We start from the raw sequence: 27609 nt of genomic DNA on the forward strand, positions 1-27609 counted from the left end.
TATTTATTTCATTTAGCATAATACCCTCAAGGTCAATCCATGTTGTTGCAAATGGCAGGATTTCCTTCTTTTCATAGCTGAATAATATTCTAGTGTGTGTGTGTGAATGTGTGTACACATACCACATTTTATCCAGTCATCCACTGATGGACACAAGTAATTTCCATGTCTTATTTTAAATGGGCTCCCCTGGTGGCTCAGATGATAAAGAATCTGTCCACAATGCAGGAGACCCAGGTTTGATCCCTGGGTTCGGAAGATACCCTGGAGAAGGGCATGGCAACCCATTCCAGTATTCTTGCCTGGAGAATCCCATGGGCAGAGGAGCTATTTTAAATAATGCTGCAGTAAACATGAGGGGGAATAGATTTTCAGGTTAGTGTTTTCATTTTCTTTGGACAAATACCCCAAAGTGGAAATGCTGGATCAAATGCTGCCCTTTTCACTGTGCAGGGTGATGACAAGGGTCACTTGGATAATTAATATATATATGTATATTATAGACTGTAAAGCTCTCCAAAAAATATTATAATTTTTGATTTACTACTCTGGGAACTAAAAGCAAACTACTGTGCTATACACAAATACTAATATAATGTCCTTATAAACTTACTGACAATTATGGCAGGAGCTGGTTTCTTAAACCATGTTAATTACACTGTACCTCAATTTTGCCAGGTCCATTTCTATAGTGTTACAGGCTGCCCAAGAGGGAAGACTATTTCCAACCAAAGGGGCTGGCACTTGAAAAATATTAGTAAATGGTGTTAAAAACAAGGCACTTTGCGTTATTCACTTTTAACACCAACCCTGCACACACACACCCCTTTAGACAGCAGTGACAGGAAGAGGGCAGGCAGGCCTTACCAACCCTCTCAGCTCTTCAAACAACACTTGAGGATTTCTACTTGAAGGCCTGTCTTTCTAAGCTTGGGCTTTCAAAACTTGGGCTGGAACGATCCCAAATACTGAAGTAACAAATATTACTATATTCTGTCATTTCCTCTACCAAAAAAAGTGATTTTACTACTACTTCTGGTTGTGATGAAAGGTCCTATTGACTATTCAAACCCTCAACCAAGTTATGGATGCAGTATTAAATGACTTCACTCCTTTTTCTCTGGCACTTTAACACATGCCAGTGCTTTCATCCACCTCCACCAACGTGGCTTATAAATTACTGAGGTGGGGTCATTTTAATAGTATGATTTGTTCACATCTCTAGAGATGGGGTATGAGTGAGACTGGCTGAGAAGACAAACTCCCCTTTGACAACATGTATTGGTGTATGTATGTATGTGTGTGTATATATATATATAAAATTAACCTTCACAAGTTGGAAGTATCTTATTAATATAATACCTGGTTAGGAGCCATAATAATTATGGTTCTATGAATTCTTAAAAGCTGAAATGTAAGAAAGTGATGGTAGTAAGGCTAAAGACAAAATGGCGTTAACGTGAAAAAAGTTGAAGGTCACAAATTTGTTGAAAGTTTCTTTCTAAACGTTCAGAAGAGGCCTCATGAATGAACTATGAAACCTAAGAAAGTCTGTTTATAAGAAGTTTATTGTCGTCTCCTTTTAAAACTGCCATAACAGTGATGAAAAAACACTAGAGAGCAAGATACTTGCTCCCTATGGAATCAGAGTGGTTAACCCATTAAACACACACACAAATGTACTACTCTCTGAATCTCAGAGTATAAAGTTGTAGAAGATACAAAATTAGTAGAAATGATCCATTTTTTAAACAGAGAAATAAAACTAGCTCAGCATACTTGTGGCTTTAGTTCAGTTAAGGATAAAATTAGAAGTGCTCTAAAGTGAGGCCCAAACAGTGCTGGAGCAGAGTCTGATGAAGAGGGCTGGCTGTCCCCAGTTTTCCACTGCACCTAGTTAGCCTCCCTCTTGGTCTTGTTCTCAAAGGAGGCTGTTCTTAGCACCCCCTTTACACCTCACTTTGCCATTCCTATTGGACCTGAGAAGAATTAAGTGTGTGTGTGTGTGCATGCGTGCATGTGTGCGTGCACATGTGTGTGTTTGAAGCTGGGATTTATGAGGAAATCCAGGCATTTCAGCCCTAGCCTTAATTAGGAGTAGGTTTCACCTGGAAACTTCTAAAAGACTCTTGACTTAGGCCTTACACGTTTAAGGCAAAAAACAGAAAAGAGGGCAAAGAGAGAAGAACCTCTGAACTCAGATCAGAATTTAATTCTGCTAAATGAGGACAACCTTCCTGACATCCTGACTCCCAGACTCTGGACCCCAGTGTCCACATGCTCTTTTCCACCTTGGCTGACTTCACTGGAGGTGCTCTCTAATTTACTTAGATCTCTTCTCCCTTAATGCATCCTTAGTCTGGCCACTGCTTGACAGTTTTCATCTAAGCACTACCTTCTCTATGGTATGACAGCTGTCATTAGTCATGTGAGCTACACAGACTTGAAATTAAGGTCCTGTTTCTTAGACCAAGATATTCTTCTGCCAAAACCGGAGGGAGGGAAAGCTTCAGTTGTGGGAAGAATGGCACATGGAAAGATGAGTCATGGGCTAGAGGCTGTGAGCAAGGCTGCTTGCGTCTGGAATGAAGAACACGAGTTGGATGGCAGTAACAGTAAAAGCAGTGTGAGTGTGAGGTTATAAGCAAATGATTAATCGATGACTGAAAACTAGAAATCTGATTCAGTATTGGAAAAGTTAAGAGTCTAATAAAAACCAAATTAAAAAAAAAACAACATTAAACTGAAGTTAGATGACAGGAAGAAAGGCAAAGGAGACACCATAGGGAAGAATAATTCTAGATCCACGAGAAATGAATATGGGAATCGTTCAGTGAGTCTTTAGAATCATATGGATAAAATGCAACTCAGCTCATAAAAACAAAAACATCATAAAACTTATTGCTTCTATATAAAAGAAAGGTCTGAGGATACAGCTGATAATGTCTTTAAATAACAGCCAAACAGTGGGATCTCTTCCATGTGACAGTCCAACTGGAAGGATGTCTGAATAAAAACAAGGCACTGAAGCTGATCTTACTCTACAATTAGAAAATTTATGGCATGTTACCTCTTGAAGTAGAGCCATGTGTGCTAAGGAAATGTGGTATATTTGTTTCAGGAAAATGCAAATGCAAGCATCTGATAGCCTTTCTATGGCATATGGAAAGATATTAAGTGAGATATGAATGGGTATGACATTGGAAGAGCCACAAAAACCCAAGATGGGCTGGAAGGACCATGTGCTTGGACTTTTCTTTGGGGCCTTGGATAACAGGTGAGGAGACTGTTAGGGACTTGCCAAAGTCACTAAACTTTTATTCCATAAACAACTCCCTATGCAAAATGAGTTCCTAGAAGTGGTCTAAGAGAAGAAAGTTATGTGAGAAGAAAGCTATTACCAGTCAAGCTGCAGAGGTAAGAGGTTATAAAGCCCACACATTCAATTACAACCTACTAGCAAGTAACAATTCAGTAAAAGGCTTCTGAGTGTAGCAAGAGGAATCCAATTTGTACCCACTGCTTCTCTGTAGTATTTATAATGGCACAGAAAAATACTGTGGCAAAAAAAGAACTGTGTATTATCATTGTAACTAGTTAAATAAAAGAGTACACTGTAGGAAGCAACCTAGATGTCCATCAGCAGATGAATGGATAAGAAAGCTGTGGTACATATACACAATGGAGTATTACTCAGCCATTAAAAAGAATACATTTGAATCAGTTCTAATGAGGTGGATGAAACTGGAACCTATTATACAGAGTGAAGTAAGCCAGAAAGAAAAACACCAACACAGTATGCTGCTGCTGCTGCTAAGTCACATCAGTCGTGTCCGACTCTGTGCGACTCCATAGACGGCAGCCCACCAGGCTCCTCTGTCCCTGGTATTCTCCAGGCAAGAACACTGGAGTGGGTTGCCATTTCCTTCTCCAATGCATGAAAGTGAAAAGTCAAAGTGAAGTCACTCAGTCGTGTCTGACTCTTAGTGACTCCATGGACTGTAGCCTACCAGGCTCCTCCATCCTTGGGATTTCCCAGGCAAGAGTGCTGGAGTAGGGTGCCATTGCCTTCTCCGCCAATACAGTATAGTAATGCATGTATATGGAATTTAGAAAGATGGTAACGATAACCCTGTATGCGAGACAGCAAAAGAGACACAGATGTATAGAACAGTCTTTTGGATTCTGTGGGAGAGGGAGAGGGTGGGATGATTTGGGAGAATGGCATTGAAACACGTATAATATCATATATGAAACGAATCGCCAGTCCAGGTTCAATGCAGGATACAGGATGCCTGGGGCTGGTGCACTGGGATGACCCAGAGGGATGGTACAGGGAGGGAGGTGGGCGGGGGGATCAGGATGGGGAACACATGTACACCTGTGGTGGATTCATGTTGATGTATGGCAAAACCAATACAATATTGTAAAGTAATTAGCCTCCAATTAAAATAAATAAATTTATATTAAAAAAAAATGAGTACACTGTAGAACTTATTCATAAAGAGAGTTAGTAATCCAAGAAAGCAGGCTGCCATGTGCCAAGTAGGAGATGAGCACAGAAGGGTTACTTACCTGTGCTATATTTTTGTTCAGAAGATACACACCGTAATCAAACTGCAACTTCTCTCCTCCTTTTGGGTATAATGGAAACCTAAAAAAGGTAAAGCAGGGTCAGAAGTTTTCCAAAATTGGACTAAAGCAACTCCAGGTGGTTGACAAAGGTGGAAGTGTCTTGGATACAGCATAAATATCTGAAAATTTGGACTAAGCTACTTACACAGTCACTGCAACCTATTATCTTAATATCTTCATAACATTAGGCAGATCAGGATGATGGCAGTTTTATTTCAAAGGAAGAATTGAGTAAGTCTCTTGCAACAAGGGACTAATAAATAAGATAGTGATCCACCAATCTCAAGGAGCTGAGGCCCCTATGTCTCATATTTATGTAGTATAAACTTACCACCCTAAGATTAAGATCCTAGAATTTTTTTCCTTTAACTCTTTGGATCTGACATCTCAACTTCTATTAAATTAAGAAAAAAAAAAATCACACTTGAAAGCAATATATAAGCTTTCTGTTTCTTCTGAGGTGGTTAGTCAAATCAACAGCACCAGTGAGCAAAAATTCATCAAAAATTCATTTACACGTGTATGGAGTGCCATTTGGATGTTACTTCTTCAAGGCAATGTACTCATGCCATAGTGTTCTTCTAAAGCTTTCCATTTGAACCTGACTCACTGAGGCGACAAAGGCGTGAGATCTATAGATCGTTATATAGGTGAGGAGTTATTTTAGGGAGTAAGTTTCCTTCACTATTTTCCTTTTTCTACTCCTACAAATGAAGAAGAAAAGGTTAGCATGTATCTATGTTCTATCATATTTTTTCCTGATTCTCCAGACAAATCATACATTTTAACCTCTGCAATAGATTTCTTTATAGACAGATCAATCATAACTTAAATATGGTCAAGAAGAAACTTTACTGTCCTTAGTTTTGCAATACATGATTATTTTAATCTTACAGAAATAAATAAATTACTAGATAGTTTTAATTTCAATTGTGGTTTAACTGTCTGAGAAAAAGATACATTCCATAATGCTTGAAGGATATATTGTTTTCTAGGGAAAATAAAAGAAAGGAAACAGAATTTAAAGCCTTATATTAAATTCTCAAGTTGCTGATATCATAGTGTCCAAAAGGCAAATTCGCTGCACTATAAAATTATAGGCACTGGGGAGCGAGCCAGGTCATGAACTGTCTTTATGCTCTGCAGTGGAACACCAAATGCTTCATACACCCATCAAGAAGATGTAGCTTTGTATTTAATTGAAGCTATAAAAAAATAAAGTAGGACATATGGCTTGGCCCTAAATTGAAATGCATTCAAAATGATAGCAAAGCAAAGTCAGGATAAGCAAAGTGTAACACACCAGGCTTTTACAGGGTATCTGGGAATCATTCAAATTTGTATGGAATAGCTTGCAAAGAAACTATCTAATTGAAAGGATATACCAGCACAGGGGTATTTTGAAGAAATCTACTAGAGTCTTCAAGCTCTATACTGTATAGCTGTTATTCTATAAATCACTACATGTAGACCATCTGCACAGCTCTCCAAACCCACAATATATCTCCACTTTCAAGTTATAAATGCAGAAACTGTTTCAAATGTTGGAAAATAAATTGAATTAAGCATACACTGAAAACCAAGCCTCTAAATCCTGAAAAATGGATGTTATAACATTGACATTATTATTTCATTGGGATTTCTTCATAGAAAGAGAGAGCCCCAAGGTGTGCATGTACCATTAAAACAAATCTAAAGAGTGAGTAGAGCCAAAGATTCAAATAGGGAAATTTTAAGACAGATCAACTATTAGGACAGAGTTCACATCTTATATTGCTTTCAAATTCTTAAAAGGTCATGTCATGTTGAACTACCACATAGTACATGGATTTATAGACCTACTAACAAGCAATCCAGGAAAATGAAATCCATCTAAAAGGGTAAAATCTATTACCATCAGGACATAAGATACAAATCAAAGGCATTTTAATTCAATATACATAGAGAATCTCACTAGCAAACTGCAGGTTTAGACAGGAATGTGGTCATTTAAGTACAACAAGAAAAATGCTCTTAGCACAAGTAGAACTCACTTAAGGGAATATTACATGAAATAACTAGAGGAACAACTATATATTTTCTATTATTATACCTTTACAAAAAATGCAATTAAAATGAACAATATTAAATTCTTTTTCAATTTAAATTATATTGCCAAGTTGTATAAAAATTCACTGATTCTACATGGCAAAAATCAGTGAATCAGAAAGCAATGAATAGATTATCTGTGAAGATGGCTTAGCACTCTTTAGTACATAGTAATTTCAGTGTGAATGGAGAATTATGACATAAGTACCATAAAACTAATTTGCTTCCAGGCTGTATTAACAGAAACAGAGCAGATAACCAGGGGACATGCTAGTGTCAACCACTTTGTACTGGCTCAGACTATACTGACAGATTTATTTTCGGTTCTGGGAGTTAAAATTTCTTTTTACAAGTATACAGATAAATAACTGGGAACCTTTCTAAAAGGTTATGTTTCTTACAGGTTTTGTAATAATCTCATTTGACTATATAAAGCATGCAGTGAAGTAGGGTGGTCCAGTGATTTTGTTATTTAAAAAAAACTATCCTGCCTCAGTCACCTACTTAGTGGAAGAGATATGACCTCAGCATTGGGTCTTCAGTTATATATTCAGTATTCTTTCTCTGGGTCCTTTAGAGAAGAATACCCAGGATGATTGGAAGAACAGGAGACATAGGAGTTTTGAGAGAAATGGTTGAAGGAACCAGTGGTGTTTAGCCTGGAGGACAGAAGTCTCATGGATGACAAATGAAGGACTTTCAGAGAGAATAGGGGTTGGTTTGTTCTCATGGCTTCAAGCAGGAAAATCCAAAGTAAATGGTTAAAAAGTTACAGGAAAATCGATGTCACCACAGAATTAGTTAAAACCTAAACCATCTTGAGTAGAGGCAGCAATTAGAGGCTGAGCAACAAATAATAATCATATGATGAGCTGCAGCGGCTCTGGTGGAAGTGGCCAGGGAGCCTGGTCCCTGCTGACTCCACGTTCCCCTTGTTGCTGCTGGAAGTGGCTCAGAACCACCCAATGTTGGTGGACCTCCAAAGTGGGGAGGTGTACAGTGGGCACCCGGTGAGCTGCAACAACTGGATGGACATCAACTTGCAGTGAGGCGATGTGCACGTCCAGGAACAGGGACAAATTATGGTGGGTGCCTGAGTGCTGTATCCACAGCAGCACCATCAACTCCCTGACGAGATCATCGACATGGTCAAGGGGGAGGTGGTGCCAAGGGCTGTGGCAGCAGTGGCTTCAGCAGCAGAAGGGCCCTGGCAAGGGGGCCGCTGGGTGAGGCGGGATCCCAGGCACTGGCAGAGATCAGCCGGAAAAGCAGAGAGGCAGGCAAACAGTGAGCCAACTCTCTGTTCTCCAGAGACTGAGCCGCCATCACTGAGCTTCTGCTCCCACCCCCAAGGCTGCTTTTCTACTCTCCAGGTTATGAGTCTCTTTAGAACAAAAAGAGGCAGGTGTTGTGAGTGGACCCCCAACCTGTCATCTGTGATCTTCCCCCTCTTTTGTTAGCTAGGAGTTCTACAGTTGGGCTTCCCTTGTGGCTCACGTCCTCCTGCAATGCAGGAGACCTGGATTCAACCCCTGGGTTGGGAAGATCCCCTGGAGAAGGGAAGGGCTCCCCACTTCAGTATTCTGTCCTGAAGAATTACATGGACTGTATAGTCCTTGGGGTGTCAAAGAGTCAGACATGACTGAGTGACTTTTATTAAGCACAGAAATGTTATTCTGTGCTTCTGGTTTTGTGAAGTTATAGCCTAACTTGATTTCTGGAAGAATCTGTATTTCATGCATCTTTAAGGCCTCACTCTTGTTTTAAGGTCAGGCATTTTCCAAACAGGTTTGTTTTGTATTTTGTGGTATATGCCTGCGTGGTGAACAGCTGGGAGGTTTTTATTTTAAGCTGTTTGCATTGAGACTGACAGACCGGAGAATTTCTTGAACACAAACCCCAAAACTGCCTTTTCAAAATTAACCCAGGCAAACCTTTGCCTCAGAGGCTGCTGTGAGGGACGATGTTGGGCCCTGTCCCTTTGCTTCCTCTCTCCTTCTGTGTAATAAAAATAAAAACAAAAACAAACACAGCTACAAAAAATACTAACTATGCATTCAGAGGCCTGGGGTGGCTGAATGGTGGCCGCCAAACATGTCCGTATCTGGAAACCCACAACCTGTGAATGCAACATTATTTGGAAAAAGGGTAAAAATCTTGGGATTAGAGTATCTTTGATTATCCACTTGGGCCCTAAATCCAGTAACTGTCCTTCTAAGGGACATACAGAGGAGGGACATAGAGAAAAGGAGACAGTCATATGAAGATGGAGGCAGAGACGTGAGTTACACAGTTACAGGCTCAGGAATGCCTGGAGCCAGAAGCTGGAGAAGGCAAGGAAAGAGTCTCCCCTAGAGCTTTCTGTGCCCTGATTTCAGACTTCTGGCCTCCAGAACTATGAGAGAATAAATATCTGCTACTTTAAGTCACCAAGTCTGTGATAATTTGTTACAGCAGTCCTAGAAATTAACACAGGGGGGAATCAAACACTGGATGACCCACTGCACTTGATGAGATAAAATATCTCATTCATCTCCAAGATCCTGTAGTTCTGAATATGCCAAACTAAATATATTGACTATAACTTCACATTTCCTTCCAGAACTGAGAATATATTTCAAGAGTATAATGAAATAGGGTCATCATGATAGGCATCAGCTAAGCCTGCAAAGAAGACCTACTGAAGTGTCAGCAAATGAAATGTGAGAAAAACAGATTCCTATGTATGTGCTGAAAGTAGGAACATTTTTAAAATTTATATATACACATAAATTTTATATATGATATATATTCAAATTACTTTATGTGTACATGTATATTAAGAATATGCTGCACTCAATTTGGAAAAAATTATGAAATAAATTTATTTTGAATCTTTTTTTCTAAAAGATACAATTATATTAAGCCTTTTCCTCTCCTCCCCAAGCCAGACATTTCTAAAAAGGATTCCACATTGGTTATAGTTTCTCAGCTTCACCTTTGGAGTTCCACAGCCATGTCTGGCTCTTTGATGGCTCTGTTGAGGATGAAGATATGGCTATGGTTAATTCCAAACCTTTATTGTGCATATTAAGGTCACTTCTGCTCATTGTATGTATAGAAAATGTGACATGTCCTCAATATGTTCCAAGGCCAACAGTTTTCTTCAAACTCAACTTACTTTCTCCCATCTAGGTCAGTATCCCCCACAACTTTCTTCAGTTACTCAGGCATTTGATTTTTATTCCATTTTGCATTTTATGTATGCAGTTCAACAGGTCCACAAGTCATTTTCTTTGTGTGTGTGAAACAGTCTCATCTCTCTGTTCTCATCACCACTCTGGAAAGTTCTTAGTGGTTGTGTGCACTACAGGATGTTTAGCACCATTCCTGTCCTCTACTCACTGGATAAGGTATTATTATTTTCCTTAAGTAACTTTTTATCATGTCAGTGAGTAGCCCTGCTTCCTAATTCGTTATTGTTGTAAATGTCAACTCCTCTGCCTCAGTTTCAAGGCCTCAGTGATCTGACTTGTTGCAGGATTTATTTGCAACCTTATCCTGTTCAAGTGTGTTCCTCACAGTCTCATGAACACACCAAGCTCCTTTCTTTCTACCTTTGCTAACTTCCTGGAAATGCTCGTCTCTCTCTTTCCTTCCACCTGGCAGAGTAAAAGAGACTATTATATTTGGTCATGACTAATAAAAGGAAAACGTTTTTCTGCTGAGTTTTATCACTAAAGTTTTATGCATAACTCACTGCAAGTTGGTGATAATACAGAAGAACTGTAAGTTGGGCCAGAGGCACACAAGATGGAAAAGGGCTAGAGAAGGTGAGGGAAAAGGAAGAGGAGACAAAGTTAGCAAGGTGATGGGTCCAGATCAAACCAGGTCTCACAGGACAGAGTAAGGACTTTGGTTTTTACTCTGAATGAGAGGGGAAGCTCTGAAGGTTCTGAAAAGATGAGTTTCTCTCAGAGAAGTAAGTTCATTTGTACCCTTTTTTTTAGATTCTACATATAAGAAATATCATATGATATTTGTCTTTCTGTGTCTGACTTACTTCACTCAGTATGACAATCTCTAGATCCATCCATGTTGCTACAAATGGCATTATTTTCTTTTTTTATGGTTGAGTAATACTCCATTTTATATATGCACCACATCTTCTTTATCCATTCCTCTGCTGATGGACATTTAGGTTGCTTCCATGTCCTGGCTACTGTAAACAGTGCTGCAGTAAACATTGGGATACATGTGTCTTTTGGAATTATGATTTTCTCTAAGTATATGCCCAGGATGGACTGCTGGGTCCTGTGGTGATGGTCTTGGTTAGGGTTCCAGTAGTCAAGAGGAACATATATGAAAAGACTTGAGCCACAATTTGTGGGCAGAACGCAAGAACTTTGTGACTGATGGTTGTGACCGTGGTGAAGAGAGAGGGGTCAAAGATGACACTTTGGTTTCTCAGTAGAGTGACTTAGGCAGATAGTGGTGTCTATGAACTGAGACAGGGAAGGCTGAAGAGAAGCAGGTAATACATACTATTCATGTGTACAACATATATGATAAATTTTACATAAAGTGTTATTATACATAAAATTATGAGAGAAATTTGGGGTAAAAATATCAATTCTCCTTTCAGTTGTGTGCTCAGTTGTGTCCACCTCTTTGCAACCACACGGACTGTAGCCCACCAGGCTTCTCTGTCCATGGGATTCTCCAGGCAAGAATACTAGAGTGGGTTGCCATGGCCTCCTCCATTAAAAAAAAAAAAATCAATTAAAGAATTACAGAAAAACTTAAATGGAAGCTAAAGTCACAGGTATGAATGAGATGGCCTAAAGAAATCATGGAGAACAGGGTTGTTTCAGAGGCTTAAGAATATCAACAAGAGATGAAAAATAAAAAAGGGCCTGAGAAAGACTGCTCAGAAGGATTTTGGGGAAAACCAGGTATCTCACCAGAAAAGCACAGAAAAAGTGTTAATTTAAGAAGGAAGATATCATCAGTAGTCAAATGCTGCTGACGGTTCAAGCCAAACAGACATGAAAACACGTCTATTGGATGTAATTACATGAATTCACTGGTAGGTAGCTTTGGTAATATGGTAAAGACAAGTTTAAATGAAGCAGTGGGAGATGAAGAAAGACTGGTGTAAGCTCAGGGGTGATGAGGTGAGGAAATGGAGATGATGTAAAGTTTGGCACAAAGAGAGGAGAGCTCAGTAACTAGAATGACATGGTCAAGCATAGCAGGATGCCCTGAGAAGGTGAGAGGGGACGGGCTCTCCATCCTACAGGTGGGGAGGGCCCAGGAGGAGGATTTGCCCAGGATAGCAGGTGGGCCAACTCTTCCCTTACAATAGGAAGAATGAAAGAAAGTGATCACCAGAACGGCTAACGCATTCAACAATTTTCCACTGCACTCACACTGTGAGCCAGGTTGGTGATGACAATGGAGCTTCAAGTACAGTGGAGCAACACAGACATTGCTCACATAACCGCACCACCAAAGAAGGAAAGGAATACTATTCTGGGAAAGAGGTGGACAAGGACTGAGAGAGTCAGGGAAGACTTCTGAGAGAAAGTGATGTTTTAGCTGAGACCTCAAAGATGAGTAGGAACTAAGGGAAAGAATGTTTAAAGGAAGCAGCATATACAAAGAAGCCACCGCAGGGGAACACGTGCTGCTACATGGAATTGAAAGAAGGCCAGTGCAGTTCATCTGAGGGGAGTTCTGGCAAGAGAGGAAGTTAAAGCTGGATAGGAAGGTGGATTATGCAAAGGTCTCAAGACCATGTCAGGTCACAGTCTGATTTTTTTTCCCCCTAAGAAAAATAAGAAACCATGGAAGGATTTCAAACAAAGGTGTAACCTGCTCACATTTTCATTTGATGTGTTCCTTCTTTAATCAACTCTTTCTCCTTGAACTTTACTGACAACGACAGATTAACATTTTGAAAAAAATATGCTGACTGCAAGTGGAGGATGGTTTGGAGAAGGTGAGAGACTCTCCTGTGGCAGTGACCTTGGTGAGAGATCATGGGCGCTTGGACGAATGTGGCAATGTTAGACACGGAAAAAAGGAGACTAATTTGGAAGATGTTTAAGAGATAAATCATAAAAATTTGGTTATGGTTTGGACGTGAAAGGTGATAAAGAGAGAGATCATAAATAACTCAATGTTTTGTTTTGCAGGAAAGTTTGATCAAATGGAAGAACAAGTTGAACAAAGAAATGTAATAGAACTGCTGAGCACTAGTGAGAGCCCAGAAGTGGTCATTAATCTGGAGTTTATAATGAAACTCTTGTGTAACTCTCTACTCATCTGCTTGCATGCAGCAGGTAGAGAGAAAATGGACAGCAAGGCTATAAGAATGATAAGAAGTCACAGTGGGGCAAGACAAGGTTGTTACTAAAATAATGGGCCATGTAATGTAAACTGGTCATGAGAAACGCTGGGCTGGATGAAGCACAAGCTGGAATCAAGATTGCCAGGAGAAAGATCAATAACCTCAGATATGCAGATGATACCACCCTTATGGCAAAAAGTGAAGAAGAACTAAAGAGCCTCCTGATGAAAGTGAAAGAGGAGAGTGAAAAAGTTGGCCTAAAGCTCAACATTCAGAAAACTAAGATCATGGCATCTGGTCCCATCACTTCATGGCAAATAGATGGGGAAACAGTGGAAACACTGTCAGACTTTATTTTTGGGGGCTCCAAAATCACTGCAGATGGTGACCGCAGCCATGAAATTAAAAGACGCTTACTCCTTGGAAGGAAAGTTATGACCAACCTCAACAGCATATTCAAAAGCAGAGACATTATTTTGCCAACAAAGGTCCATCTAGTCAAGGCTATGGTTTTTCCAATGGTCATGTATAGATGAGAGAGTTGGACTGTGAAGAAAGCTGAGTGCCAAAGAATTGATGCTTTTGAACTGTGGTGTTTGAGAAGACTGTTGAGAGTCCCTTGGACTGCAAGGAGATCCAACCAGTCCATCCTAAAGGAGATCAGTCCTGAGTATTCATTGGAAGGACTGATGTTGAAGCTGAAACTCAATACTTTGGCCACTTGATGCGACAAGCTGACTCATTTGAAAAGACCCTGATGCTGGGAAAGATTGAGGGCAGGAGGAGAAAGTAACAACAGAAGACAAGATGGTTGGATGGCATCACTGACTCAATGGACATGAGTTTGGGTAAACCCCGGGAGTTGGCGATGGACATGGAGGCCTGGGGTGCTATAGTCCATGGGGTTGCAAAGAGGCAGATACGACTGAGAGACTGAACTGAACTGAATGTAACTGGATAAAGAGGACGTGTCTGAAGGTCACCAAGAAGAACAATGAACAGGAGGCTAACATACAGGCTGAACAAGCCAAGGCAGTCATCAGAGAGCAAGATGCTAGAATCAGATTCTGAATATGGACTGACAGAATGATGACCTGATTCAGAGTAGAACCATGGGAGTAAATAAAAACGATGGGACGCAAGAGGTTGCCGGTGCCAAAGATCAAGCAAATGAAAGGCCAAAGTGTTGAATGAATCATCTGTGTGTTAATGTCATCCATCATAACAAGCTTTTCAATACAAAGAAAAACTGTTTCTCTTTCCTATGTTATCTGTGTACTTTGTTTCTCTGTTGCCAAAACACATGATGAGTAATGGGGTTATAACAGAGACTGGCAGGGGAAAAGAGCATGTCTCAAAGGAATAGGTTCTTGTATGTTTGCTTTGCCAACCGGGTAAAGAGGTTAGAATCTAGAAAAAGCAATGTGGAGCATGAAAACCCCAATCTCATCTCCTGAATCTGAATATACCTACTAGCATATAAGAAAATTAACAGCTACCAGTGGGTACCCATGGGGTCTTCAGAACATCAGATTCAGTTAGGGCAAGAGATAGGCAGAATTCCCTGAGAAGAGAGCCTAAAGACACAGGATTTTACAAATGCACTTTAGAGGAAGCAGCTGGGGGACTAGATGGCTGGCTCAGGGTCAACAAAGTAGAGGGCATTTTGAAGGAAATGGAGACGATTACAAAAGGTTTACAAGTATTTTGATAGAAGGTTGAGGTATTCCCATTTGGTAGCTTCTATTTTCTTTATAAAGTCGGAAATGAGATGCTTTATCAAGAATGAAAGGGAAAACTGCAGATGGGTAAACACAAGAAGAGGCTTGAGACAGTCAGATAGAAAAACCAGATATCTAGGATGTATCAGTCCAACTGAAATAGACGACTCTGAATTTACAGTGCTCCAATCTTTCCAACTGTTTGATTTCTTTTTCCTGTAGGTAAGTGGGTTAAGGATGATGGAGTAAGAATATTTAGGATACTGAAAAGAGACAAACTATAAGCCTGAAGCTACTAGGTTAACGACAGTGGCCTAACAAGGGCAGGATGATGGAGGAAGTCTATAAGAAGGTGCATAAATCTCAATAGGCTTTTAAAATGACAATAGATTAAAAACAACAAATTAATGCCAGTGATAAAATAATCCTCCGGAGGCGGGGTCGGGGGCGGGCGGGCGGAATCTTTTGTTGGTCTAAGTTCTAAATAACTGCTGAAGTGACTGTTTGATTTCAATATAAATGCAATCTTCAAATTAGGATGTCTTCATTATGCATACGCTAATATTAAACTTTATATCAACATGAAAGTTAATCTGAAGGACTACTTCCAAGCTTTCTCTGGACACAGTCTGTGTCCCCAGACTGTCTGGTATTACATATTCCCATGCTTAAACAGTAGCTTCAAAATAAACAATGATATAGCAATGTGCAATTTTCTTAGTTCTGAACTATTTTTTTTCCTGGTGTAGTTATATAAGGTTCAGTTCAGTTCACAGTTCAGTCGCTCAGTCGTGTCCAACTCGAAGGTTATCCAGATACAAAAACATTTACAATCAGCCTTGAACAAGGTACAGTAAAACACAAACCTTTAAAATTGCTCCCTAAAGATGGGTACACAGAAATCGTGTTCAAAAGAAAAAGTAAATACATATATATATGTATTTTTTTTCAATAAAAGAAAATTTTCTGCTTTTCTTTTTTGGCTATTATCATCTGTGTCATTTCATGGTTGTTACCGAAAATAATTTTATCATATAGAGAAAAGGGTATTGAAAATGATCCATCCTGGGCCTTCCCTGATGGTCCAGTAGTTAAGACTTCTCCTTCCAACTCAAGTAGTGCCGGTTCAGTCCCTGGTCAGGGAGCTTAGACTCCACGTGCCTCCAGCCAAAAAACCAAAACCAAAACAGAAGCAATATTGCAACAAATTCAGTAAAGATTTAAAAAATGGTCCACATTAAAAAAAAAAAAAAGACCCACTCTAAATGTCAAAACGTGAGGTATATGCAACTGAGAAGTGGTTCTGACATTACCTTCTCTACACTCGGAGACATGGGAGGTAGAAGAAACAGCCTCCTCTTGAAGACTCCAGGGTGATACTTTCAGAGGAGAAACAGTGATTTAACTTATATCAAGAAGTTTTATACTACTGTTATATAGTAAAGAGGTTGAAAACTTGTATATATAATAATCACTGAAGAGCGATATCAGAAAACACAGCAAAGATCTCAGAGGGAAGTGAGAAGAGGGATAATAGATTGGACAGAGGGTAACAAAAGTTAAGTCCTCATAAAAGAGTAAGAAGAGGAGTGATCTTCCCCTCTCCTCCTTTGGGGAAAGACAAGAAGAATAGAATATATAATAGGAAATCACATATAACTGTGAAAAACTAAATTAAATTTGATATAATAGGTAGTAAAATGCCATCACAAGTTTTTAAAGGAAAAATCATGTAATGAAAAGATTTACATCAGATTATTCTCTTTGCCAATATTAAATATAGTTCTTTAGACAGAGCTGTACTAAAAAAGAGAAGGGAATTTCAGGGAAATAGAATTCCAAATAATTTCAGTAAGAAGGTTAAAAATAATCCCCATTTTTTAAAACTTGGTAAGTTGCACGGTTGTGGAAATTGTTAAAGAATTCAATATCAATTTCCTTGTAGAAACTTTCCAGTTTTTCCACACCCTTTTAGTAACTGTTGAAAAATAGTCTATAAGCAAATTTCAATGAACAGAGCAAAATTAAAAGATGGAAAGCATGTCTATTTTAATAGCTATTTTTATAAAATAAAAATTCTGCCAAGTAAATCAAAATCACATTCCACAGCATTAACAGCCAATCTGCATTTGCCCAGGTTTAACAGCACCTGTTTCCCACAAAATTTGTAAAGGTTTTTTTTTTTTAATCCTACAATTAAGCATGCAAGGTGCATAAACCTACCGTACTTGGAAATGCCAAGATGTTTCCATATGGAAAATGAATTTGGAAGAAAAATCACTCTCCATTTTAAATTTCTAAAGACAACTTCACAATGTGTGCATATAATATAGGTTTGCTTAAATGTATCAGTGCAACTAATGGTATATGCTACGTAAGCCACTTAGGTGCTCAACTTTACATCAAAATTATTTAATTATAACACCTATTTCTGGGAGGTGAAGAAAAGTAGAAGGGGGATTTAGGTGTAAGAAGTTAAGGCTTTAAAGTCAGAAAGGCATAGGCTCAGCCCCCAGCTCTGTGACTTACTTGTGTGAACTTGTGCATACTACTCAACCTGTTTTTAAATCTCTAAAATAGGTTTAAAATACCAATCTTTCAGGACTGCTATGAGAATTAAACTAAACAAAAAATCTAAGACCTGGCATGATTACCAGGATTCAGCAGGCATTCAATTATTATTACTAGGCTTTGCCTCCTCAGTATTTGTCCTTAAGTGCACAAGATACTATATTTTATTCATTTCTGAATATTTGTTATTCAATTTGTTCTCTTCTAAAATCACAAAGCATTCTTATTCCCCCAGTACTTTCAACCATACATATAACAAATTTGTCTTATTTCCTCTATTAAAATGTAAGCTCCTTGAGTACATGGATGTTAAGCTCAGAGTCTTAGCTACAGAAGGTACTCAACAAATATCTGCAAATAAATGAATACATCAAATAAATTCAAGCATTAAGTACAGACTAACAAATATCTGTGACATATAGTCCAGTAAATTTTCCAAAAGGTAAGATTTTAAAATTCAGAAATATTTTTGTCATTCACTGTTTCTTTCTTAATTTTAATATACCTAGACATCCGCCTCCTATTTTTAGAAAGTGCCCTGAGTTTTGTTCAAAAGAAAAATCCCTTGGTGGGGAGGAAATTTCAAGTTACAGAATGAGGTTTGCTGTGCATTAACAGGAGGCAATGAACTCAGCACTAGTGAAAGAGCCAATGAGCACTGCCAAAACAACAGCAATGCTGATGCTGGATTTTATTAACTGAATATCTGTTATGCAGTAGGTACTGCACTTAGCAGACATTATCCGTACAACACCAGCACTTGTCCTATCGGCACTGTTTCTTAGGTGCCCAAGGTCACACGGTCTTTCCTAACACCCAACTACAACCACAGATCTTACTCTCCTCGACCTCACTTCTCTGCCCCAAGCTGGGATTAGTTATTTCTCTCTCCTGTAGAACCCTGCACACTCACCAACATAGCACCTTCGACTTTGTATTGTAACTGTGGGTTTATTCCTCTGTATCTTCCACTAGAATGAAAACTGTGAGCCTAAGTCACCTTAATACTGCATCCTAGCTCTTAGAACATAATGTCTGGAACACTTCTACTTGTTTAATGTTGGCAGGAGTGAATGAACGGATGAAATGGTGGAGGCAGAATTACAACTGGTACCTGACTCTGAATAATTTTTTTCTTTTCTTAAATTTTTGGCCATGCTGTGTGACACGTGGGATCTTAGTTCCCTGACCAAGGACTGAACCTGCACCCGCTACATGGGAAGCATGCGGTCTTCAGCCCTGACTGCCAGGGACATCCTGACTCCTAACTTTAGATTTAATTCTATACCCTGGTCCCCACCAATGCCCCACCTAATAATAATCCCATTGTGTAAATTTGTATTATTTTGTAAACTTGACTTATTCAAGATTTTTATAAAAATTTGTGGGATTTCTTCAACTCACAAATTAGATGTTAATGAAACAAATTATTACCAAATATACCAACTGATTTGATAAGCTGGCACCATGAAAACAAGCAAATCTAGTTATTTCATATGAGAACATTCTGGGTTTAGTAAGTCAAAAAGGCAGATATGTTGACACCAATAACCATAGATCTTATTACAGTCCAAAACACAACTTCTAAAATCCTAGTAACAATATTACATACATTTATTATTTTGGAGACTTATATAAAGCAAAGTAGATAAAAGGCTTGGAAATAAATCCATGAATTTTTGAAATATCCACTTGATTTCACTAAACTGATTTTTCAATAACTGTGTGCATAAATCTGTTAACTACATAAGTTTAAAGGTTAATTTAAGATGACTTATTAGAAAGCCTAAAAACTTCTTGCCTGCTTTCTAGATGTCAAAGCTCAAAATTACATACATAAGTTAGCTAGTCAGTTTCCTAGAATGAATATGCTGTCTACAAATTCCATATACTCAGTATGTTTGAGAAAGACGTATCTCTTGTGGTTTTTTTGCAATTATAAAATTGCAAAAGGAATCACCTCAACTCATCATCTTACCCAATTTCAACACACAAAAGGACAATTTAGGAGCCCCTAAAGTCATTCTGTTTAAGTATGGATTTCACAGGAGGAGGGAACTTGAAGGATCATTGATCTGGGAGCAACCAATGCTAACATCTAGGTTGTCATAATCAATCTGCTTTAATTATCAACAAGGTTTTCCCATTTCTGACCAGTCATTTGGAGCTGACCTCTGACAAGTACTTACAAGTCATCGAAATCTCATTTTATTTTATTGCCTCATATTTGTTATTGGGCTAATCTTTACCTGTTCTACATCACACAACAGCTTAAATATTTGAATGGCCCAGCAATAAATTTCCATGGTCCCCCTGGGTCAGTCAGATGTTAGCTGTTAAGTAAAGCTAAAAGGATCTATGCTTCATAAATTTCCTTCAGGGTCCACATTTGCTCTTACAGGCTAGGCTTTCAAGCCCAAACATCTTTATAGCTTTGTGCAGTGATTTATTAACTCCTCCTTGTTTTTATCCAAAAAGATCAATCACATATGTATCAATAAGCTGGTGTGCTGGTGACTGCTTTTTATTGTACATATAACCACCTGCCTTTAATACAAACTCGAGTCTAAAGCTTTTGTAAGCGCTTGCTGGATTTTAACAACCTTCACCTGTTTCTAATTTGGTACAAAACATATGGTTTAGCTCTGCTATTTCATTCTAGGCCAGCTTTTCCTCTTATGGACCCAACAATATAAAAGAAAACAAATCCAGAGCACAAAAACAGAAATTTGGAGGATGTTACATACACACACACACACCCCCCACACTTACTTGCCCCATTACTTCTGAATAGCACTTTTGACAAATAACAGGAATGAATTATTTTACAGATACGAAATTATTACATTTCTTTTGCAAATAATTAGATGTGTTCCACATTACTCTTGAGGTTTCTAAGAATTATGTTCAAACTGCGAAAATGGTTGTCTAGCTGGCAACAGCCATATCTAGCTGCTGTGTGGTTAGGGAAGAGAGTATCCTATCTTTTTATTAAGGAATCTACACCTGGCTAAGTGAAACCAAATTTCCCTTTTTCTCTCCTTATCCCTCTCTAAATGAGACCAAAAGTTTAAGAGGCAGGGTGCCGGCAGCTCTCTCAGAGAACCACCACCTAACCCAGCATGGTAAAGTCAATACTAAAATTCAGTGTGTCTGGGTGATAGGGTATGGAGGAGTAAATCCTCAGGAAAAAATGACTAATAGAAATGACTAGGAAAGGCAAAGAAGTCAACACAGCCTCCCACGGCTCTACCAGACTTTTCCATACAGTTACATTTGCAGTCATGGTGGGACCTGACAACACTGGCCACAGGTGGCATTTAATCTCCCATTCATATTCCTCTCATCCTTTGAGGCCCACCGCAAATACTCAATCCACTGAAGCCTCCCCCAGGTCCCAGGTCAGAATGGATGGTGCTTTAAGATATATCCGTATTTACCCTTCATTTGGAAGCATGTACTCAACGTATAGCTTTGCTTTACAATCATGTATTTACATGTCTCTCTCTTGTACAATATATTACATAACAGGCACTGAATAAATGCTTGTTGAATTGCATTAAGTTGGTTTACAAATAAAACAGGTTTTGTATAAATAAAGCATACTTAAAATTTTATATTTATTTATTAAAATAATACATGTACAGGGTTTAAAATGTCAATTGCTCTACAAACCTGATGACAAACATATTAGTTTATATGTTTACTAGGTAATACCTTATCTCTACCTCAACTCCTAAACCCAATGCTTTAAGCTGCTTTTAAAAACTTTACCCTACACGTAGAACCCTCTTACACTGTTGGTGGGAATGCAAGCTAGTACAGCCACTATGGAGAACAGTGTGGAGATTCCTTAAAAAACTGGAAATAGAACTGCCTTATGACCCAGCAATCCCACTGCTGGGCATACACACTGAGGAAACCAGAATTGAAAGAGACACGTGTATCCCAATGTTCATCGCAGCACTGTTTATAATAGCCAGGACATGGAAGCAACCTAGATGTCCACCAGCAGATGAATGGATAAGAAAGCTGTGGTACATATACACAATGGAGCATTACTCAGCCATTAAAAAGAATACATTTGAATCAGTTCTAATGAGGTGGATGAAACTGGAGCCTATTATACAGAGTGAAGTAAGCCAGAAAGAAAAACACTAATACAGTATACTGACGCATATATGTGGAATTTAGAAAGACAGTAACAATAACCCTGTATACGAGACAGCAAAAGAGACACTTTTGTATAGAACAGTCTTTTGGACTCTGTGGGAGAGGGAGAGGGTGGGATGATTTGGGAGAATGGCATTGAAATATGTATAATATCATATATGAAACGAGTCGCCAGTCCAGGTTCGATGCACGATACTGGATGCTTGGGGCTGGTGCACTGGGAAGACCAGAGGGATGGTATGGGGAGGGAGGAGGGAGGAGGGTTCAGGATGGGGAACACGTGTAAACCTGTGGTGGATTCATGTTGATATATGGCAAAACCAATACAATATTGTAAAGTTAAAAAATAAAATAAAAAAAGGAAAAAAAAAATAAAAACTTTACCCTACACATAAATATAATTAATATCCTATATTCCTGTTTCATGATTCTCTGGCTTTGGAAACAATCTATTGACAACCTACTGAGGAAGACGAGAATTTCTCTTTTACACGTTGCTTCCCCATCTCTTACCAAAACACCCACACTTTTTAACATTTTCTCAACAGGGTCAACACCAGAGTTTTTTGGAATTCCCTGGTGTTCTGGCGGTTAAGACTTAGTGCTTTCACTGCCAGGGCCCAGGTTCAGTCCATTAGCTGGGAAACTAAGACCCCACAAGCCACGTGTGACAAAAAAAAAAACACACCACATTTTGGGGTGAAATTAATATGCAATGTTACAATATTATAACTACGTAACTACTACTTTGAGTTGAGTCACACAATCAATAACACTTGTATTTTCTTTCTTTTCAACTTGGTTCTTCCTGGAGTTCAACAGCCATCTAGTTTCTTCATTTACTGATGTAGTGTGTGTTTGTCACTCAGTCGTGTCTGACTCTTTGTGATCCCATGGACTGTCCCACCAGGCTCCTCTGTCCATGGAATTTCTCAGGCAAGAACACTGGAGTAGGCTGCCATTCCCTTCTCTAGCTCTTCCCAACCCAGGAATAGAAACCAGGTCTCCTGCATTGCAAGCAGATTCTTCACCGTATGAGCCACTAGGGAAGCTTCATTGATGTACCTCTAACTAATTCATACCCTGACTCCCTGAAAGCAATGAAAATTTCCTCAAAATGTAATTGACTAAATCAGACAATTTGTCCACTTCACTCTTTGCCTGCCTGCTCTGTAGGCCAGTTGAAGAGCTGACCTTCTACAGTTTCCCTTCACCATCATTCTGAGAGCCCTTTGCTTCTTTGCTGCTCTGGATCCCTTCTTTTCCTTGAATAATGTCTACCTTTCACTTGGTTTGTTCCCCTGTATTAGTAGAGCACATCTTTCAGGAGTTCCCTACGAAAGGTGTGTAGGTCCAGTTTTTAGGATCTCTATGACTGAAATGACTTTTCTACCCTCTTATCTGATTGATACTTTAACACATACAGGCATACCTTGTTTTTATCGTGCTTTGCTTTATCATGCTTCACAGATACTGCATTTTTTACAAATTGAAGGTTGTGGCAACCCTGTGGTAAGTCTACCAGCACCACTTCTTTTGGACAGAATTTGCTCACTTTCACGTCTCTGTGCCACATTTTGATAATTTTTGCAGTATTTCAAACGTTTTCATTATTTTATTTATTATGGTGATCTGTGATCAGTGATCTTTGATGTTCAGTTCAGTTCAGTCGCTCAGTTGTCTCTGACTCTTTGCGACCCCATGAATCACAGCATGCCAGGCCTCCCTGTCCATCACCAACTCCCAGAGTTCACCCAGACTCACGTCCATCGAGTCAGTGATGCCATCCAGCCATCTCATCCTTTGTCGTCCCCTTCTCCTCCTGCCCCCAATCCCTCCCAGCATCAGAGTCTTTTCCAATGAGTCAACTCTTCGAGTGAGGTGGCCAAAGTACTGGAGTTTCAGCTTTAGCATCATTCCCTCCTAAGAAATCCCAGGGCTGATCTCCTTCAGAATGGACTGGTTGGATCTCCTTGCAGTCCAAGGGACTCTCAAGAGTATTCTCCAACACCACAGTTCTAAAGCATCAATTCTTTGGCGCTCAGCCTTCTTCACAGACCAACTCTCACATCGATACATGACCACAGGAAAAACCATAGCCTTGACTAGACGGACCTTTGTTGGCAAAGTAATGTCTTTGATGTTACTATTTTTGATAATAATAAACATCTTTGATGTTACTATTGCAAAAAGATTACCACTTGCTGAAGGCTCAGATGATAGTTAACAATTTTTAGCAGTGAAGTATTTTTTTATTAAGGTATGTACATTCTCTTTTTAGACATAATGCTACTGTACATGACAGACTACAGTATAGTGTAGACCTAACTTTTATATGCACTGCTGCTGCTGCTAAGTCACTTCAGTTGTGTCCGACTCTGTGTGACCCCATAAACGGCAGCCCACCAGGCTCCCCTGTCCCTGGGATTCTCCAGGCAAGAACACTGGAGTGGGTTGCCATAGGAAACCAAAAAATTAGCTTTATTGTGGCAGCCCAGAATCAAGCCCACAGTCTTGCTGAGGTATGTCATATGTAAGCTGAACTTATAGAGATAATTTTCCCATGGCATTTTGAGGGCCCTGTTCCTTCACTTTCTTTCAGTGTTGCCTTTGAGCAGTCAGCTAGCACCATTCCCATTCCACCACATGTATCTGCCCCCTCTGCAAGCCTTCAGAATCTTCACCGTACCTCTACCATTTCAAAATATTAGTATCATGCTGCTGGGCACTCACTCACTCCTACAGTCTGAAATCAAATCTTTCAATGACCGGAATTTTTCTTGTATTACTTCTTGGGATAATCTCCTACCCTCCTGTTTTCTCCTCTTTTCCTGTCCTCATTGTTACATGAATGTTGGACTGAATTTTTAATGGTTTTTTTTTTTTTGGTTGTTGTTGAGATTTCCTCAAGTTCACCTTCCAACTTTCTGTCCTGATTTTTTTATTCCATCATTTTCCTTTCTGAAGCTCTGTCTGTCTTCTAATGAATGCTCATTTTCATACCATCTTGTTTTTGTTCTTGGATTAAGTACTTTTCCTTGTCTCATAGAGCATATTAATAGTCTTTAAATTTTTTTTGCCTTTTATATGAAGTCAAGTTTACTGAGGTATAATTGATATGTAACATTATATTAGTCCCGCTGTACAGTGTTAGGTACTTATAGATTTTTCAGTTTTTTGTTGATCCCTGTTTTCTTCCTTCCACATTTCTTTGATTATTTTAGCTTCCATATTTCATGTAAGAGCTCTCTCCAAATATCTGATGGTCCTTGGTTGACCATTCATTTTAAAAGTGAGGCATTAAAAAAGTGAGGCACTAAAAAAGTGACTGAAAATTTGCCACAGGATTGGCCAAGTGGCAAGTTTTATTACTCTGGGGTGGTCCGCTAAGGCTTAACAGTTTCAGTGGAACACATACAACTGTAAGGAATTGTATTTACTCTTGTGAAGTGAAAGTTGCTCAGTTGTGTCCAACTCTTTGTGACCCTTGGAATTCTCCAGGCCGAATACAGGACTGGGTAGCCTTTCCCTTCTCTAGGGGATCTTCCCAACCCGGGGATCAAACCCAGATCTCCTGCATTGCAGGCGGATTCTTTACCAGCTGAGCCACAAGGGAAGCCCAAGAACACTGGAGTGGGTAGCCTATTCCTTCTCTAGCGAATCTTCCCAATCTAGGAATCGAACCGGAGTCTCCTGCATTGCAGGCGGGTTCTTTACCAACTGAGCTATGTAGACATTCACTTAATTTCTCTTCTTAGTTTGACAACTCTGCCTTTATTTATGGTGGCTGTCCCTAAACCCAGGGTTAGTCTAGTTCATTCCATCTCTTTTTTTTTTTTTCAGACTACAACAAATGTATTTTCAAAATTGTAATTACATATTACCAAATAAAGTAATGAACAACTCTTAATTTAGAGTGCAAAATAAAAGCCCCTTGTTATTTTCAAGGTGCAAAAGCAAGAAAATACAACATAAACTTATCCACATTTTTAAATAGTTGTCTGTGTGATGAGTAAATGCCATTTAAAAACACTTTCAATAGAAAAATGATTTATAAACCAGTTTACAGGAGATTAAAAAAAATCAATGTTTAACACCAACTTTAACTATAAATAACTAAAAAGAAAATTGTCCTCTCTTCTGTTTTTGCTTCAACATTTATGTCTTCTGCTCTTTGCCTTTTGGAGAAAACATTGCATTGTAAGGCTGCCGTCTTTTTGGACGAGGACAAGGTAAACTTCATATATTCTGCAGATGCAGGGAGAGGTAATTGCATGAGAATGACATTATTATGGCACATTTCTTTCTTTTTTTAGAAACTTTTTATGTTGTACTGGAATATAGCCGATTAGCAATGTTGTGATAGTTTCATGTGAACAGTGAAGGGACTCAGCCATTATATACATGGATCCATTCTCCCACAAACTCCCCTCTAATCCAGGCTAGGACACACTGACTCCTAATCCAGACTTGAGCTTTTTGGGATTTTTGCAGCAAGAATCAGGGCTGCTTCCTAACTTTACCCCTTGCATACTCTTAAATTTTTCCAGTCGGCTAAGTAGGTCAGTTGCTACTCCTCCATCCATTTTCAGGTTTTCACAAATTTTTGTTGATACGTCCTTTCTCTTGAGGTTGCCTCTCATATTCTTTTCATCACTATGGGTTTATGCCTTTAAAATTTTAATCCTTTTTTTTTTTTTTAGTGTCACTTAGGGGATAAAAAATAAGCACATCTGTTCAGTTAGAAGTTTAAAGGTCATTAACAACTAAAATAGCTTTTATCTGTCATATTTGTGTGCTGTGCTTTACACATATAATCGAATTTTTAAAACAACCCTATGGCAGAGATGGGTCATCATTACCCAATATTCATTCTCTTTTTTTGTGGTTAGCAGACCCCTAAAGGTTATTAGTTCACTCAGAAGAAACATATTTCTCGGTCTCTTGTGGAGGCTGGAGAATGTGGAAGTCTTTAGATCTTCAGAGAAGGGAAGAGCGCCCTTTTCTTGCTGGTTGAATAATGACTGACACTCCAACAACCATTTTGTTTGATAAGAGCCATACCCTGGGGATGGCAGAGCATAGAGCTTGAAGGAGCCTGGATTTTCTGAAGCATTTATGGAACTTCATTCCAACCCTGGATTACTGATTCCTGGATTTTTATGTGCAATAATAAAATTTTATATGCTTAAGTCATTGTTAATTTGAGGCTTCTGTTATATACAGACAAACCTCAAACCGATACCATTTCCCCAAAATGACGCTTAGAAAGTGATTTGTCCAAGATTAGGGTGAGAAGGAGGAGAGCTAACTCAGGTCTTATACCAAAGTCCGTATTTTAACCCCAGGCTTTCTTCAAACCTTTCTTCAAACTATTGTATCCTAGAACCAGATACACATATATGTCACAATTTGAGAATTTAATTTGATTACTATCCCACGAAAAAATAATATAAATGTATGAGCCAGAGTTCTGCTCACTCTTACACAAGAGGTAAGAATAACTTCTTTTCTGAATTTTACTTAACTAAATGATAGGAAAATACGCTTTTGAATCATGCAAAATCAGTTATGTGTTTTTCACTAAATGTGGATATATTGTTAGAAATGACCTATCTAATTGAAAAGGTAGAGTTTAGCACAGACAGAAGGGAAGTTATTGTACAGAATTATGAAGATCCATACCAGTTATTAAGATGCTCTTCACGAATAAAAAACAGTGATTCCAAACATAAGCCCCACATTAAATGGTACAGTAGCTTACAGAGAGAGTAAAAAGCCAGTAATGTATTTATTAACAAATCGGTTCTTAACTGATTTGCTGAGAAATACTTCCCAGATGCCCCTCAACTGATAGTAATTATTTCCATGTCTTTGTTGATGATGCATATATAACTCATGTGGCACTCTTCTATTTTAAATTTTAAATTGGAGAATAATGAGGAAATTACTATACACTCACTACCTATTTTTTAAAATTTTTTGCCTTTTTTGTTAAAATAAATGAAGCATTTACAGATAAAGTAAGCCTCCTTTGTTCCCTACTCCTACTACCATTAGTTAGGACTCTCTCAACTTCAACTAACA

The 27609-nt window shown here is 38.8% G+C and overlaps 1 protein-coding gene across 4 annotated transcripts in view; it reads right to left on the minus strand.

The window, feature by feature from the left end:
* The window catches only part of UVRAG (UV radiation resistance associated), a 332821-nt gene that overhangs the window by 76745 nt on the left and 228467 nt on the right, over positions 1-27609 (minus strand). For all 4 annotated transcript variants that reach the window (XM_070383686.1, XM_005902497.2, XM_070383687.1 and 1 more), the window contains one exon: positions 4576-4654. In XM_070383686.1, coding sequence (XP_070239787.1) covers positions 4576-4654 — 79 coding nt within the window. The remainder of the gene's footprint in view (positions 1-4575; positions 4655-27609) is intronic.

The sequence above is a fragment of the Bos mutus genome, chromosome 15 (genome assembly GCF_027580195.1).
Source record: "Bos mutus isolate GX-2022 chromosome 15, NWIPB_WYAK_1.1, whole genome shotgun sequence".
Lineage (NCBI taxonomy): Eukaryota > Metazoa > Chordata > Mammalia > Artiodactyla > Bovidae > Bos > Bos mutus.